Source organism: Mercenaria mercenaria, chromosome 6, assembly GCF_021730395.1.
Source record: "Mercenaria mercenaria strain notata chromosome 6, MADL_Memer_1, whole genome shotgun sequence".
NCBI classification, from domain to species: domain Eukaryota; kingdom Metazoa; phylum Mollusca; class Bivalvia; order Venerida; family Veneridae; genus Mercenaria; species Mercenaria mercenaria.
In genome coordinates this window covers 65,273,606-65,291,800 of record NC_069366.1, presented here as the reverse complement: position 1 = coordinate 65,291,800, position 18,195 = coordinate 65,273,606, and the positions used below count along the sequence as shown (strand labels likewise).

General features: G+C 35.0%; 2 protein-coding genes across 2 annotated transcripts in view; one reads left to right on the top strand and one right to left on the bottom strand.

Moving 5' to 3' along the window:
• LOC123548562 (SUMO-activating enzyme subunit 2-like) overlaps positions 1 to 18,195 on the bottom strand; it is a 132,605-nt gene that overhangs the window by 98,624 nt on the left and 15,786 nt on the right. Inside the window, exons 9-10 of the mRNA XM_053546864.1 lie at positions 17,679 to 17,824; positions 16,620 to 16,712 (exon numbers count right to left, since the gene is read on the bottom strand). Of these exons, the coding sequence (XP_053402839.1) occupies positions 16,620 to 16,712; positions 17,679 to 17,824 (239 nt within the window). The remainder of the gene's footprint in view (positions 1 to 16,619; positions 16,713 to 17,678; positions 17,825 to 18,195) is intronic.
• Positions 125 to 12,568, top strand: LOC128557815 (uncharacterized). Its single transcript, XM_053546193.1, has 3 exons — positions 125 to 179; positions 4,905 to 5,088; positions 7,559 to 12,568. Exons 2-3 carry the CDS (start codon positions 5,017 to 5,019, stop codon positions 8,369 to 8,371), a joined length of 885 nt encoding a protein of 294 aa, XP_053402168.1. The 5' UTR covers positions 125 to 179; positions 4,905 to 5,016; the 3' UTR covers positions 8,372 to 12,568.

Below are 18,195 nucleotides of genomic sequence, written 5' to 3'. Positions count from 1 at the left end.
TACGCAATAGTGTACGAAGGGTTCGGAAATACCCGATGTTTCACGGTTGGGAGTTTCATCTCTCTTTCTGGTATTTAAAAATCTTTGGCATTATCATTTTGACATAAATCGGATTCATTCTGTTTTCAACCTGTCCGAGATAAATAATTTAGGATGTAAGTTGCAAGGTGAATCCGCCGGTAAACAAATTCATTGTTAATTGCATTAAAATGCACGTGGTTAGAGTCAGAATTAATTGAAAACTTTCAAGTACCTTAAGCAATTACCAATTAACGTATCTGTTCAGTAAGAAAATAAAGTGTGCCTTTTCAGCCAGGCTATTGTCACCTTTTCAGCCAGGCTATAATTTGTCATCAGGTCCGACAAAAACACATATCTGCTGTTGGTGTCTATCGATTCAGCCCTTAAAATTCTTTCCATCCATATATATAATATGAAATTAGGTGCTACCTAAAAGGCAGAGCTCCCTTGAAAAATCACAGTGCCCCTTTAAAATTAAAGGAGTGGTGTTGGAATTGTCTGGAATTATGGATTTGTTTAGGAAGTTTATGTTCTATTAGATCTATTAGAATATTAAGTATTAATGATAATTCATGATTTCTGAATGCATGTTTTAGACTGCATCAAATTTAATTCTTGACATGTGAAATACTCGAAAGATATTCTGTATATAATTAAAAGAAAGTTCGATATAGATTAAAATCTGCACCAAGATAATGAAGAAAACGTATTTGAATAAGTTCTGTCATTCTTATTAAAACGTACTGCATCAACAATTTTACATAAATTATTATCATACTGGAAACCAGTCACAAATGATAACTCCTTCAAATTGAAAAGCTTCAAACCTAACAGAATCTCATTAGGCCAGTAGCCGAAGGAATTCTGTCTCTTTGCGTGAGAATGTTTGGCAATAAGGACTTAATGTAAAATGTTAATGTTTCAATTCCGAAGTTAATAGAAATTAGAATTTACGTAATCCTGGAAATGACTATTGTAATTCTTTTATAAGTCATTATTGTCAAATTTTGGTTCTTTCTGTAAGGAAGAATGATTGTGTCCAACTTTCAGTCAAAAATACTGCTATAATAGAGCCTGGTATGGGAAAATTACAATCATTTACATGACTGTACAAAGCTTGTTTTAAACCCAAAAGACTAGCAATTTTTAAAAGTTAATGATCAGAATTTTACCTGAGAAAAACAGTATTTGCCGAAATTCTCGAAGAACCTTGTTTATTTACTGAACTTCTAATTGATCCTAAAGCTGTTTTTTGTTTTTAAAGTTATGTCTATTGACTACTGCACAGGCACTACATTGGAACCAGACATCAAAACTAAACACTTGTTAAATTTCACATGAATGACTTTAGTTATACAATATTTTCGAAACTCATAATAATAGAAGAAAAACTGAAATAAAAAAAGGAATTGAAAAAAAAATCTGGTCCAGGTGAGGTTCGAACTCACGACCTCTGGTTTTCAACGCGAACTCACTAACCACTACACCACTGTGGAGTTATGACGTCATCATGTCAAACATAAGTATATATAATAAAGTTCGGTAATGGCAGCGTGACGAAAGTCGTTTCAAGATGAAAATATTGTATTTTATTTCTTTTTTCTTCGTGGAAAATGTATTTAGCTCTAATTTTTTATTATCAAGCACGCATTTACATTTTTATACAATATTCAAAGCAGTAAGCGAGACGCTTTTCGTAAACAGTAAGCGTCTACTGATGTCTTTACTGATTAATTACTATGTGCATAGAGCACACGAAAAAATCCGAACAACACCAATTCAAAAAAGAACCACGAATTTTCAACTCGATAGTATACACAGTTAGATCTCTCTATTCGTTTTCTTGTTCATACGTTTAACCGTAATGTGACGCTGTCAGCGCGGCTTTGCGGCGCCAGTAGCTCTGCTAATATGAAATAAGGCAAAGCCTCAAAGCGAGCACAAAGAAATCGGATTTAGCTAAAAATAGTATGCATCATTTATTTGTCACAAAGAAACTATTCACTAGTCACAAGAATTCAGGAGAACCTATTCAATTGAAAAAGTCTACATTTAGTGTCACCATACCTGTAACAGTGAATATCATACGTTGCAAAATTTATGGGAAGCCACAGAACAGTGTATCACTGGAATTATCACCCTCCTGCTGTTGTCCATCTCCCAACCCCTGAGCAGTTCAGTGCAGCCATTTGCTGTATTGATCATGTCTCAACGTAAACTGACTGATAGCTGCTTTTAACCTTTTACTTTTAACCAAGCTATTTTCCTTGCTTTTAACTACCTTTTTACAATTCAGTCTTTTAATATTCTTTGTTACTTGACATACCAAATGTCTACGTCCCCATGAGGGGTTTGACATTAACGGAAGACAGAAGATAGATAGATATCCCCTACATCAGTTTTTAGCTCCACTATTCGAAGAATAGGGGAGCTATCCTACTCGCGTTAGCGTGAGCATGAGCGTCACACAAATGTTAAAGTTCGCATACCACCCCAAATATTTTCAAAGTCTATTGAGATATTGCTTTCGTATTCTGCATACTTGTTTACCTTCATGACTCCAGTCTGTAAAAAGGAGGAAGCAACTCTATCAAGCATTTTGACTGAATTATGGCCCCTTTTCGACTTAGAACAAATGTTAAAGTTTGCGTACCATCCCAAATATTTTCAAAGTTCATTGAGATATTGCTTTCATATTTTGCATACTTGTTTACCATCATGACCACAGTCTGTGAAAAGGAGGAGGCAATTATATCAAGCATTTTGTCTGAATTATGGCCCGTTTTCGTCTTAGAATATTATATGCTTATTGTAATGTTACAGTTTTACTCATAGCTTATATTACAGTAGACTATCAAGCACTGAGAATAGTCAAGCACGCTGTCTACTGACAGCTCTTGTTGTTCTTCTAAAACTTCCACCTAAAGATTTACTTGTACCCTCTGCCACATTGAAATGTGGTGTAAGCCAAGAGCAATAAACTGAAAACCTTTTGCCAATTGTGGGAACTATTTTTCACATGGTTCTCATGAATTTGTTAGAAACAGCATTGTAAAGGAGGAACATTTTAGGGGAAGCCTGGGTATGTTATTTCAACCTGGCTCAATTCACAGAATGAATGTTGACTTGTGTTAATTAATTTAAATCATTACTTACCTTAGGTAAAATTCCCTGGGGATCATTTGTAATTAGGACTAAGGGACGATTGCTCCATTAACTGGATCTGATTCGATTATAGGTGAAACCGGTTTCAATTTTGCAAAACTGCTAATCGCTCTTGAACAATAAACATCACGAATGGTACCTTATCTCAGTACTTTTCTTTGACCAGCACATAAACCCGCAGTATATTTCTGCTAAAACTCATCAACTTAAACATAATCAGTAGTCTCTGATTTGCCTGTTGTGATATATTTGAAATAAAATACACCAAAATATGAATTATTATCACACTGCTTGTTGGAAGTGCCTTGATAAGGTCGCCAGGAAAGAAAACAGCATTTTCAATATGGCGGTCAATTAACCGGTTCGATCCGATTTCATACAAATGATTAACCAGTTTCAAAATTTTGATATCGTCCCAGCCCTATTTGTAATATGTTTTTCTTAGTTAAAAGTCCACTGGGATCATTTATAACTTTCATTCCGTATTTAAACGTTTAAACACAGTCACCCTGAAAGATTGTCAAGCCCCAATTCTAAAAGCATTGATGACTCCAAGAAAACCCTCTCTCCAGGGATAACTTCCCCTCTTTTAGCAAATTTATTATAAAAAGCTTGTTATTCTATCCCAGTGCATGGTTTTTTTTTTCGGCCGTTTTTATAGCCGTTATTCGGCTATATTCCCAATGCCAAAAAATATGTATTTTTCCCAAAATGAGTGCAAAAATTCCCAATCTACATTCTGAAAAAAATTACATCAAAATTGCACAAAAATTGACCAAATTATGGACAGTTTTGTAATGGAAATATGTTAAAGAGATTGTACAATGTGAAACAAGTGCATGAGAAAGTGCTTAAATGCATCCTTACTATATCCTATGGGACTAAATATTTCCCAATTTAGAACATTTGTGCGTAAAAATTCCCAATTTTGGGGGTATAGGCTATGTTCCCAAATTAGCTAGAAAAAACCCTGCTGAGTGCTTTTATATGTACTCCCGTAATCATCCCTGGGGACAATTATGGGAGTATATATATAAGTACTTGAAATAAGAAATACAATGCTATAATTATGAAAAATTGCTTCAAGAGTGGAAGTTCACTTGGGAAGAGGGTTTTCTTACACTAGTTAGCCCATTCAGCTGCTTATATCTCACCTAAAACATACAGTTGAGCAAATGGGTACTGAATATACTGAGCAACTGCAAAATTATCTTTTATCTTCGTAGCACCAGTCATTTTTTCTCAGTGTTTCCTATTGCAGATACTGACCGTGTATTTCATGTTTTCATTTATAAGCGTTATAGAAAACAATGTACAAAGTTCCTGATTCAACTACTGACAACAGATATTTTGATTGATTGATGTGAAAAATGTATGTCAAGCATTGTTTAACTACATGATTGTGTATGCTAAATTGTGTATATGCAATATGAATTTACATAGTGAATTATTAGATCAAATTAACAAAAATGTGTACCACTGTATGATTATTTCTAAGATTACTTTCGTTTATCAGAGATAGTTTTCAGTTTTATTGTATAACTGCAAGATCACGTGTTCTTGACAGGGGATCTCTTTTAAATAAAATACTTGGAAGAGCTGCCGTCCTATAGAAGATTATAAAAGTTATTTGAAACGCAATATCTTATGTCTCATTTAATACTGACTATCTAAATGTTTAGGATTTCTTTTAATATTTTCTTGAATTATATTTTCAGGCCTTATGAGGAGAGTTAACATGCCAAAACAATAGGATATGCTTTACACTTTCAACATTGTGGTTACCAGTCACGGTAGACACAGTGGCTGCTATCATCGTCACTGATAGAGATGTCTGTTCTGTCATACTGCCTGGTCAGTTCAACAAAGATCAGCCGTGTGATAAGTGCTTCCATAGGAAAGGTTGGTACAATGCTGTGATTCAATGAAAAGTATCAGGTTGTAATTGGATATATTATAAACCCTCTCAATAGGGCTCATTTGATTGGTCGAAAGGGGTACACACGCGGGTCCGCAAAAAGCTATATTGACTCGCAAAAGTGACAATGACTTGTGGTATCACTTTTTCTTGTGTGTATGAAATATGGGCCAGTCAAATGAGTGCATTTGAGAAGGGCATATAATATAACAATTATAGACTTATGTTGAGGTCAGTATGTGTTTTTACGGACCTGTAAAAATTATATTGACCAAGGATGCAGTCCGAGGTCAGTATCATTTTTACAGGTCCCTAAAAACACATATTGACCTCCACATAAGTCAATAACTGTATAATATTCAGTGTTACCTGTATGTTGATTGGTACATTGTACTTGTCAGATTGGGAGTTTTTAGCATGACTATAAGGTAAGTTTTCCTGCACTCTCACTTTATCTCTGAAATTACTTAACGGATTTGTTTCAAACTTAAAAAAGTTATTCCTCATCATCACCCACATCAAATGCCCTGGCATGAATATTTCATGAATTATGCCCTATTTGTAATTAAGAGTTTTAAGTTAAAATTTTGATACACTTTATGAGACTCTATCTCTGATATTGCAGAAATATTCCATGAATGATGTCCAGTTTATACTTTAATGTTTTTTAATACACTTTCACTCCATCTCTTTTGTTAACCATGCTTTAAAACATTGACCAATATTCTTATCCACATTGGAAAACTCTACAGTGATAACACCTGCTTCCTCAGATTTGACTTATTTCACTATCCAGGGAAACATAAAAAAATGGGAAATTGAACAGCAAAACTTGCAAATTTGTAAACAAAGATTTTTTTTTACCTATTATTTTAAATATAGGAAAATGAGTAAAAAAGACATAGGTGGACTCCTGACAGAAGGATTTTTATCCCCCCCCCCCCCCCACGGAGTAATTGCTAGTGTTTGTCCATTCGTTCATCCTGGGACCCCTAGTTCAAAGGTCAAGATCACACTTGGAGGTCAAAGGTCAACTTCCTATCCGGTCCATAGCTCTGTCATCTTTGAAGGGGTTCTAATATTACATGGCAGAAATATAGCCAGTAACATGATGTGTCATGCCCAACACCTAGACCCCTGGTGACCAGCAATGTGACAGTTGCTATCAAAACACAATTAAACCACTTCCATGAAAGGGTCCACTTGTTCACAGCAATTTTCATTGGATTTATATTCCAGTAAAAACTTGTGAATTAAACACTTAACTGCTACAGAAACACTTACTACAAATGAAGTTCAGTTAAATTAGCAGTTTAATGACCAGTATCAACCAGTACTGACAAATCGACCACTTTGACTAATTTGGGAGTATTGATTAGGTTGTTTTAATTAAAACATAATGCATGCAACCACCTTCATCAAGCCCCAAATGCTCTTAACAGTCATTATTTAAATTGTTCATAAACTCTGCAAAATATCTTAGCAGTCAGTATTGACTAACTGACCAGTATTGACCAATCGACCAGTATTGACCGGTATTGACCACTTCTGAGAATATTGACCGGGGCGGTTTTAACCGGTTAAAACCGGTGGTGGCTTTAACCGCCCAACATTGCCCTGGTCTGAAGGTCACAGTCATACTCATAGGTCATAGGTTAATAGGTATTTTTCTTGTCTGAGGTCAAAGGTCAATAGGATGTTTTCCCCTGTCATGACCATGACATAAAGGTCTGAACATTTACCCAAACATTACATATCAGTTACCACTTCCATTCAAGTGAAGCTGTATGGGGGCCATGCAGTTTCTTATTTATATTATACCCATAGTTTATATTAGAAAAGCTTTCAGTAAGTATGTAGTATCTGTGTAAACATAATATAAATGTGTATAGGAATCACAGTATGGATATGTGATGCAACTGAAAGAACTGCAAGTTTTTTTAAACAAATGACTATTAGCAGACATGTTATTTAATTGTGACTACAGCTTTCCATATACAGTAAGCTTATGTATACATGTACACAGTAAGTTTATGTATATCTGTAAATGATAATTGAGACATAAAGAACATTATTTTTTATTTGGATGACTCAAAGGATATGATTAAAACAGTCTTGGCTATAGACTGTCTCAAGAAAACATGACCTGGGACTAAGGTTATAAAAAAATATTTGAGACCTGTCTGAAAAGTCTGGCGTCTGATTTGTTGCTTTTGAGTACAGTTTTGAAATTGACTATTGGCAAGATTGCAGTCAGAGTTCTGTTTCTATGTAAAATTATAGCTTGAAGATCGCATTAGGTTTGTAAAAATTGAGAGCTTCATGTACTAGTATAGTGTTACATCATGTTAGAGATTTGTTTCAGAATATAGATGTAAGTGTTTAATGTAAAAAATATTGTGTTTTATAATATGTTATCTGCTGATTGTATTGTATCATCCGATTGTATTTCAGAGAAGCAGTCCATTTTTAATATGGAAGAAAGAATTAGCAGCTTTAGGATCAACTCATATTGACAGGCATGGAGTTTTCACAGTTCCAAAGCGAACTTTGATCAAAAAGAGACAGTTAATCGGTAGCTCAGGGAGTTCCCACATGAAGCCTGATTATAAAAAGGACAAAATAGGACCAGAATTTGAATTTATCTACTGTAGTAGCAATATACAACTTTATTTTTGGTGGACACCCGTGATATTTATACTAATTATCTCAGTTTTAGCATTGTGCGGGAAAATTGTTGTTGATAAGTTCTGGTACGGAAAAGAATTAGAAAACGTTGAAGTCACTCGGATTAAGTGGATTGACACCATAGACCCAATGGACTCGGCTATCACTGCATCACTTTTAATGTTGGGGATTCTGATTAGTGTTCTTCGCTATCTTGGAACAGTAATTGTGCGACTGTATTATAATAAGTCAACCAATGAGTTTGTAGCGGTAATGTTAAAGTACGGAGTATATCGAAAGAAAGTGTATTTCAAACCGAGTGATGTAGTAAGGATAGAAAAGCGTCAGTTGAAGGGCAATGTGAAGATCAAGGGGATACCTGTAACTGTTTCGGAACAAAACTTCACCAGTACCCCTGCCTATAATTTATTCATGGGTTACAGTGCATCAAGGCCAAGTGTACTTAAAGACCAACTAGATAAAGAAGACCTTGCCAAAACATTGGAAACTATTAAGGAAGTGATGGAAAAGCAGCGTAAAGAGGAATTTTTAGAAAAATATAAGGAAAAAAGAAAACAAAGACAGCGGAAAAATAGATGATTTTTTTTTTAAGTACATGTTTTGCTTTTATTGAGGAAGATATATAGTCTGGCCTGTGATGGGACTGTACACAGAGGTCAGTATCAAACACTTTGGGAGGAAATATACCCTCATCAATACTTGCTGTAGATACCACCTGTATCAAGCAGCCCATCGCTTCCTTTAATCAGTCAGTCGGCTGATTTCCCAAATTGACACTTTGTTCTAATTATTAGCTGACTTCAGCAGCCATCTGCCTTAAACTACACTGTTTCTCTCCCTTAGTTGATGGCTTAATACAGATTTGAATGTTATAATGTACAATGTATGTTGTTTTCCTCCAAAAGAGTTTGATATGGACCTTCTGTAGCAGTATGGGGGTGAGCCTGAGATGAAAAGAGTTTAAATTTAGTGAATGTTAAAGTTTTGAACAAAGAACAAATGATTTCTTATTTAACTGAAATGCTTGATTTTTAGCTTGACTATTTGATTTTTTTTTTCAAATAGTATTTAAGTAAGGCTTTTGTAATCGCCCTTTCATCTGTGTCACGAAAGTTAAGGTTAAAGTTTTGCATGTAAGTAGGTTTCTCAGAAATTACTTGGTCAAATGCTTTCAAACTTAAAACTTGTCTTTGGCGTCATGAGATGACCTCATGTGGCAAGTTACATTATTACAGCATTTATTTTGTCAAAATTATGCCTCTTTTCAACATAGAACATTTGTGACAGTTTTGCATGTAAGCATGTTTCGCAGGATTCCTGTGGCAGGAATAACTTAAGCAAATGTTTTTATGATTCTCCACACATCTTTAGCATCATGGGTTGATCTTACATGGCAAGTTTCATAACTCTGGCTTACATTTAAGCAAAATTATGACCCTTTTTCTACCTGGAAATTTTTGCAAAAGCTTTTGTATGTAAGCTTGTGTTAGGCAAAGATTTCAAATAGTCAATGCTGAATAGACTTGTTTTGTTGGACAGTGTCTAAAGAATACTTATAAATTCTCCCTGAACAAAATCACCACTTTAGATTTATTTCAGATAATAATTTTCAATTCATTGCATATAGAAATAGATTATTATAACCATAAAAATATTCATTTATCAATATCAAAGAGAGGATTTTCTTGCATACCAGATGGGGATTTCCGGTATTTTTACCGGTGCTGGAAAAATCCTTCTTGCACACCAGACTGGCGTTTCCAATGATTTTACCCATGTCGGCAAAGCCCATCTGGCACCCCCTATGCCAGATGACTCTCGTGCTGTTAATGACAACTAGTGGTTGATGCACTGATAATATATCATTTATGTAAAAATACGAAACAAAGGAGGCACCTTGATAGTTTCTCTCCGTACCTTGTAGTATATTTCTCGATTCAAAATACGTTGGTTTACCATAAGAATATAACGTTACGCTACAAACGATAAAACTTAAGTGGAACTTTGTTATTGTGCGCAACGCAAAACCTCATGACGTTATTTCTGCTTACGGACGTTAATTTCCCTTTGTGTTCATTCTCTACTATAAGAAAGAGTGCTACATTAGTATTTCTACCTGTTATTTGAAAAAGTACGGTATGCAAGAAAAATAATCTGCCAGAATTAAATGCTAACATGTATTCGATATGCAAGAAAAAATATCAGTCATGTGTTTACATGACGTTATTTCTGCTTACGGACGTTAATTTCCCTTTGTGTTCATTCTCTACTATAAGAAAGAGTGCTACATTAGTATTTCTACCTGTTATTTGAAAAAGTACGGTATGCAAGAAAAATAATCTGCCAGAATTAAATGCTAACATGTATTCGATATGCAAGAAAAAATATCAGTCATGTGTTTACGAATCGGATAGAAATATCCGTCCCTCGGCCACCTGCGCATGGGCGGTAATTCGGCAAGCCTCATTACTGCCCAATGCGCAGGTGCCCTCGGGACGGCTATTTCTATCCGATTCGTAAACACATGACAGATATTTATTAGCTCACCTGTCACATAGTGACAAGGTGAGCTTTTGTGATCAGTCTTCGTCCGTCGTCTGTGCGTGCGTCCGTCAACAATTTCTTGTCTGCGTGATAGTGGTTTCATTTATGATTTTATTTTAACCAAACTTGCACATAACTTGTATCACCATAAGATCTCGGTTCCTTTCTTGAACTGGTCAGATCCCATTATGGGTTCCAGAGTTATGGCCCCTGAAAGGGCCAAAATTAGCTATTTTGACCTTGTCTGCACAATAGCAGCTTTATTTATGATTTGATTTTAACCAAACTTGCACACAACTTGTATCACCATAAGATCTTGGTTCCTTGTTTGAACTGGCCAGATTCCTTTATGGGTTCCAGAGTTATGGCCCCTGAAAGGGCCAGAATTAGCTATTTTGACCTTGTCTGCACTATAGCAACTTCATTTATGATTTTATTTTAACCAAACTTGCACACAACTTGTATCACCATAAGATCTTGGTTCCTTTCTTGAACTGGCGAGATTCCATTATGGGTTCCAAAGTTATGGCCCCTGATACGGCCAGAATTAGCTTTTTTGACCTTGTCTGCACAACAGCAGCTTCATTTATGATTTGAATTTAAGCAAACTTGCAAAAACTTGTGTCACCATAAGATCTCGGTTCCTTACTTGAACCGGGTAGATCCCTCAATGGGTTCCAGAGTTATGGCCCCTAAAAGGGCCAAAATTAGGTATTTTGACCTTGTCTGCACAATAGCAGCTTCATTTATGATTTGATTTTAACCAAACTTACACACAAGATCACCACAAGATCTTACTTCCTTTCTTGAACTGGCGAGATTCCATCATGGGTTCCAGAGTTATGGCCCCTTAAAGGTCCAAAATTGGCTATTTTGGCTTTTGCAGCCATATAGAGACTTCATTTATGGTTTAAATTTGATACAAACTTCCAAAATATCTTCAACAACAATAAATCTTGGATTCCATGACAAATCAGATCCAATCATAGGTTCCAGAGTTATTTTATATCTGATTACCTCCCCTGATTGTAATCAAAATGGATTTATATCAGTAAGTACTTATAGGACTTATTTGAAATTTCATTATTTTTATTAGTTGGACTGAGACAATCAGCATAGATAACTATGGACTGGTTTTATGTCAAATTACCTCCCTTTATTTCAAATTAAAATGGGTATATCTCCATAACTAATGAAGATACTGATCTGAAATTTCATTTATGTCAACAGATTTATTTGGCAGATCCTTCTTTTGTTCACTTACAATATTTTTTTTTTAATTACTTCCCTTTTACGTTACTATAAATAGCTTATTTTTAGTAACTTTTTTATTATTGGCCATAGGGAAAAACCGAGACCACTTTTTTGTGGTACAACATGGATGGTACCTCCAATTTTTAGGTGTATTTTGACATATCTATACCTTGTAATAATTTTTTTTTCTTTTTGGTTAAATTTCTTCCCTTTGTTGTTTCTGTTCTTTCGACTTTGATATTTTTCTGAGGACCTTCTTTCCTCAAGTGCAATGATAACAGGTGAGCAATATAGGGCCATCATGGCCCTCTTGTTAATCTTACACCCCAGGGTGTAAGATGACTCTCATGCTTTAAATGACATATTAAGAACTACATATATGTAGAAGATTTATGTAGTTATTTATATTTATGTTCCTGATAGTATAAATTTTCTTGATTCAAAACACGTTATTTTATCAAAAATTCATAACGTTACACTGCAACTGATAAAACAAAACCGGAACTAAACATTGTTATTTGTCTTTGAAACGTCATGACGTCTTTCCTGTTTACGGACGTTGCTTTCCCGTGCTTTGTTTAAATACGCTGCTATAAGAAATAGTTCTAAAAAAAAAAGCCATTTGATTGATTTTATTTTTATTATTATTTCTTGATATCGGTATGCAAGTAAAAGATTCTGTCACTGATTATAGGTGCAGATGGGAATATCCGGCTCTCGGGTAACTGTTTAGGCGGTAACAAGGCTCCAACCGTAACAGTTACCCTCGAGGCTGGAAATTCCCATCTGCACCTACAAACCAGTGAAAGAATCTTATATGGTCTTACATTTGTCTAGAGATGTTGGAGAACGTTTGATAGTTAAGCTTCATTGGACCAGGTACACAAGATCAGCAACAGTGGCAGATATACTTAAGTCATACTGTACAGAATATATATCCTATTTGTTTTGAGTTTAGAAAATAAAGATAGATTTTCATGTTTTCCTTTTTGATTTCTGTATGAAGTATATGGAGAGCTATCTTCTCACCCCTACGATCTGTATCAGCAGCTTGGTTAAAGTTTAAATGCACTTTCACTGCATCACTGTTATTAGTTCCCGTCCGTCTGTCTTTCTGCAAATCTGGATCCTCCAGTTACTCGAAGTGTTCAAGCTAGGTTCATAAAACTTTGTATGTGTATAGAGTATGAGTGCAATATGTAGATAATGCACATACATGATTATGCTTTTAGGTCAAAGGTCAAGGTCACTATTGAAAGTCAAGTAAAAATTGTTTCTGCTCCTAACTTGCATTGATGGATTATCTTTGTGGTACACACAAACGTTCCCCATGATGAGACAGTGTCTGCACATGATTTTGTTTGTGTTTAAAGGTCAAGGTTACTGTTTAAGGTAAAGTGAAAATTTGTTTCTGCCCCATTACTTTTAATTGCATTGAAGGATTTGTAGCTAGACTATTCAAAGAAGAATAGTCTAGCTATTCTACTTACCCTGTGTCGGTGTTAGCGTCACACCTTGATTAAAGTTTCGCATGCAAGTACATATAGCTATCATTTAAGATTTGAAACTTATTTTTTTCTTCTTCTATGCCAATTACCAATCTCACTGTGTCAAGTCCCATAACTCTGACATATATTTTGGCCAAATTATTCCCCCTTTTGGATTAGAAATTCCTGGTTAAAGTTTGTATGCAAGTTACTATCTTCAAAACATGTAGATATTGAGTTCAGACTTCACATGTATCTTCAGGGTTATAAAACTATGTAAAGCATCAAGTCCCATAACACTGACATACATTTTGGCCAAATTATGCCCCTTTCGGAATTAGAAAATCGTGGTAAAAGTTTCACATGCAAGTACATATAGCTATTATTTAAAGGCATATAGCTTTGAAACTTATTTTTTCTTTTCTAGGTCAATAACCAACCAACCTCACAAGATCAAGTCTCATAACTCTGACATGTATTTTTGGCAAATTATGCCCCCTTTTGGACTTAGAAAATCCTGGTTAAAGTTTTGCTTGCAAGTTAGTATCTCCAAAACTAATGCAGATATTGATTTGAAACTTCACTTGTGTCTTTGGGATTGAAAAAATAGGTAATAGCATCAAGTCCCATAACTCTGACATGCATTTTGGACAAATTATGCCCCCATTTGGACTTAGAAAATCCTTGTTAAAGGTTCGTAGGCAAGTTACTATCTCCAAAACTAATGCAGATATTAGATTGAAACTCTGTAGATATTTAAACATTTAGGGTAATATTCCTGTATCTTGGACAACAATTTAAGTAGTATTGGCTGTCTTACGAACAGCTGTTGTTTTATTACTACATAGAAATTGTTTCCATGATTGGACTATTTGTCTCACACATGACCCATGGTTGTCTGTCAAAGGTCAAGGTCATTATTGAAGGTCAAGTAAAAATTTGTTTCAGCTCCATTACTTTTATGTGCATTGATGGATTATTTTAATACTGCCGTGATGAGACAATATGTCATGTACATGGTCTGTCCTTGTCAGTAAAGGTCAGAAATGAAATTCAAGTAAAAATAGTTTTTGCTTCTTAGCTCATAAATGCCTTGAAGCAGTTTTAGTCTTGACACTGTTGCCAACAACCAAAAGGGACGAACACTAAGTTTTATCACTTGTTACTGATAGGATTTTATTCGGTCTTAAAACATTTGTTCCACATCGTCATCGGCATCATATGACATATTGTGCATTACTCCATCAGAAATACTTTACAAATTATGTCCTTTTTATATTTATGAATTCTGGTTAAATTTTTCATACACTTTTACTCTCATGTTATTACTAAATGCAGTTGATTCAAACTGTTGTCCAACTGGAGGTATTATTCATTCCAGTACCTTTAGCTCTAGTTTCCTTCCAATATGTCGTATTTCATTACTGAGCATTGAAATAGCCAAACACCCTTTCATGTCTGACAGCTCTTGTTTTTACCAACATCAATCTCCCTTGCAGTATTTGACAAACATAGAGGATATTATAGGATTGTTTCCTATTGATTTTGATAAACTAGTTGAAAATGATATTAGGATGTGGTACTATGTGGAGCATTTTATCAGGTTTCTATTTGAGTTTGATTAATGATAGTCAGTTCAACCAACATCTTCTATACTTAAAATGCCTTCAGTGTCATCATGTCATAACACTACTTTTAAAATTCATGTAACAGTTTTTGCTCCAAAGTCTTACAACAAATGTGATAGAGATCGATATGTCGTCATATGTACATAAATGTATGCCAAAGATGCTGTTCTGTTTCACAGCAGTTGTAGCAAATATCGTCAATATACAATTTATTTCAAAATCACAAGAAAATATTGGAGTAATTGTGGAATACAGCATGTAACTTGTAAGTTTCAGTGTGTTCATTCTGATAAATCACAGCAGCAAGTCGGTTATAATCTCGGCTAGACCTAGGGCAGTCATAGAGACAGTCATATGCCCTGTCCCTGCATTTTATAGTAAAATGGGGGTTAAATCAGTAATTTTGGCAGCTGAACTTATGGTTTTAAACTTGGCTGTACAAAGTAGGTGATTGATTCCCCAGCTTCACCACGGTAAAAGTTTGTACACTTTCACTTTATATCAGTTTATCACGTTTGACGTTGCGGGAGTGTAATTAAGCCATTACGTAAAAATGATAATACACAAGTGTAATAAAGCTTTGACGTCAATGTCGTTTAAAGTATTGGAGACGTTGGTAACATTGACTTGTTTATATAGTGAAAGAAAGTAGAATTTCTTATGTTTCGGCTGGAAAAGCTTACATGTGATAAAAAGAATATTTCATTAAATTTTGTGACTTTCCACATTGAATTTATTAAACTTGTTGAATAAATTCAATATGAAAAGACACTTGTGTAATATCCTCTATAACTATTATAATTTGACAGATTTGTCTCAAAATTAAACTAGTGATTCCCATCACCACCCACATCATATGACACAAGGGCCATAATTCTTGGAGCAATATTTCATGTATTCTGCCCCCTTTTTAAGAGTTTTAGTTAATGCAATTTCACTCTACCTCTGTTGCTCCTAAATGGATTGATTCAGACTTAAAATAGTAACTGTTGTTCCTCATCATCATCCATATCATACGACATAACACTGGCTTCATTATTTCATGAATAATGCCTCCATTTCTACTAAGAAATTTCTTGCTAACTATGATGAACTCCTCTTGCAATATTATGCCGATTTACACCAACTGGTCATTGCCAAGCATAGTATAGTGTATGTTTGGGTTAGGTAATTTTCAGCAGAGTTGTGTTCTTTTATTCATCTTATAAAGTTTTGTTCCCTTATATTACTAGGCAGATTTCCATCAAACTGTACAGGACTGATCAGTGCCAAGCCTCATTGAGCAAATTTTCAGCATGTTCTGGTTCAGTTATTTCTAGTAGAGTTACATTCGGTCCGCGGCAGAGTATTCTATAAATACTGAGGCTGTTTAGCAGAGAATATGTGTCGTGTAACTCACTTTGACGCATTGTATTTTATAGAATTCCGTCAAAGAATGAGGAAACATCACAAAGTATCTGCCGTGTATACGGTATCGAAGTCACGTGCGTTGGCTTTTAGACTAGTTACGCACACGGTGTCAAGATGCCTCGTATTATCTCGGAAAAACATCGAAATTTAAACGATCACACATAACACTGAATAACTGTCTTCATTGTATGGTAACGCGCGGTGACTGGTAACTCAGTTTTAATGTATGACATGCTTATTTCTTTACCCTACCACGTTTTACAAAATATGTAATATTGGGAATGCGGTGGGTGGGGTAGCGCCGATGTCAGGATTTACGTTTCGGACCGATTGAGTTATCAAAATTTCCGGAGCCCTGCTGCCAACCATACAGATGTTCAGAAACAAACCTTAATACCTTTCAAAATCTATTGATAAAGCTGATTTTTACACTAAAAGTCAGTAACAAAATATTCAAAGTTAACCTCTCTGCTATATTATATAATAAGGTAGGTTCAACTTACATTTGATATCAAATCTTGTTTTTTCTGCTATTCCAAATATATGTGCTCTTATATTGGCAGCACTGGCAACAAAGTCCATAGCAGCATCATCATCCTAAAATTTTTATAATATTACAGTAACTGTAAAATCATTACTACTTGTTGGGGATTTATTTTTGTGGATTTATCGGAGCGGTCATTCCAAAACATTGAATCCCAACACCTTTGACTTCTAAGTTTGAACTTGACCTTGGAGCTAGGGGTCTGGGTCTTGCGCATGACATATTGCCTCATTATGGTAAATATGTATGCCAATTTATTTCAAAATCCCTGCATGGATGGCAGAGTTATGGTCCAGACACGAAACAGACCCTGTTTACATTTGACCTTAGAGTGTGGCCTAGACCTTGGAGCTAGGGGTCTGGGTCTTATGCATGACACATCATTTCATTATAGTGAACATTCATGCTAAGTTATTTCAAAAGTCCATTACGGATGGCAGAGTCACAGCCCGGACAAGAATTTAAACGGAAGCATGCACAGGCAGTGCGATTTTAATATGCCCACATCCGGAGGCATAAAAACACAAAATTTTGTTCCCATGAAATAACTGATTTTGTAGTATAATATACAGTTATTGTATGTGATATCAAGCACAGAACAGATTTTATGTAAATACACCTAGATAAAAACAAATCAACATTTCACAATATAAACATGAAAAACAATCATCAACAGGTAGAGAGAACATGCGGAGAGCTTCTTAAATTCATTTATTAACTTGATTGTGTGTGCTACCTGTGAAAAATTATTAATTATTTATTGTTTTCTCATTGATGCAACTTGCAAGGATGTTAAGTCTGAAATTGAAGACAGTGTCCTTTCTGCATTTTGGTACAATTTGTATGTACATGAATGTTCATAAACACTACTTTTTAAAGTATGTTTTCATTATTCTTCCTAGATATGCACTTTTCTAAACTTTCCAAAAAGGAGTTTGCATTTAAATGATGACCAGGTTCAAACTTAAGATATCATGAGCCTGACAAATGTAACAAAGAAGCTCATGATAAAGAATTACCTTATCCCACACTAGCATTCCACCATCACCCTGTTTAGCGAGATCAGTTTTCAGTGTATCTAAACTCTTGGCAAATATATCAGCACATTCTTGGATAGACCATTGCCTTTGATCATGTATTGTACCCTGTGTTGCTGCTTTGTCTACTGTAAATACAACATCAAAGGTAAGAAGAATATAACGCATTTCATGCGAATGATGTAATTTAAATTCTGGCTAACCATCCATGTCTTTAGGCTTCATCCATATCCTGCAAGAACCCAAATAAAGTTTGTTGTTTATTTTGTTTTTGTTTTTTTCAGCCAGATCATATTTCTTGATATCTGATCTCTTAGAACTAAAACTGAGGAATGCAGACTGATGACCATGCTTGTAATCTTGATGGTACAAACATCACTTGAACTGTTTAAAAAGTACAGCTATATGAAGTTTTCATTTTAGGCCCTCAGATTATGGCATGCAGCAGAAAATAATTGTATTTGATTAAAGCAGCTAAAAAATGATGTATCACGGTTTT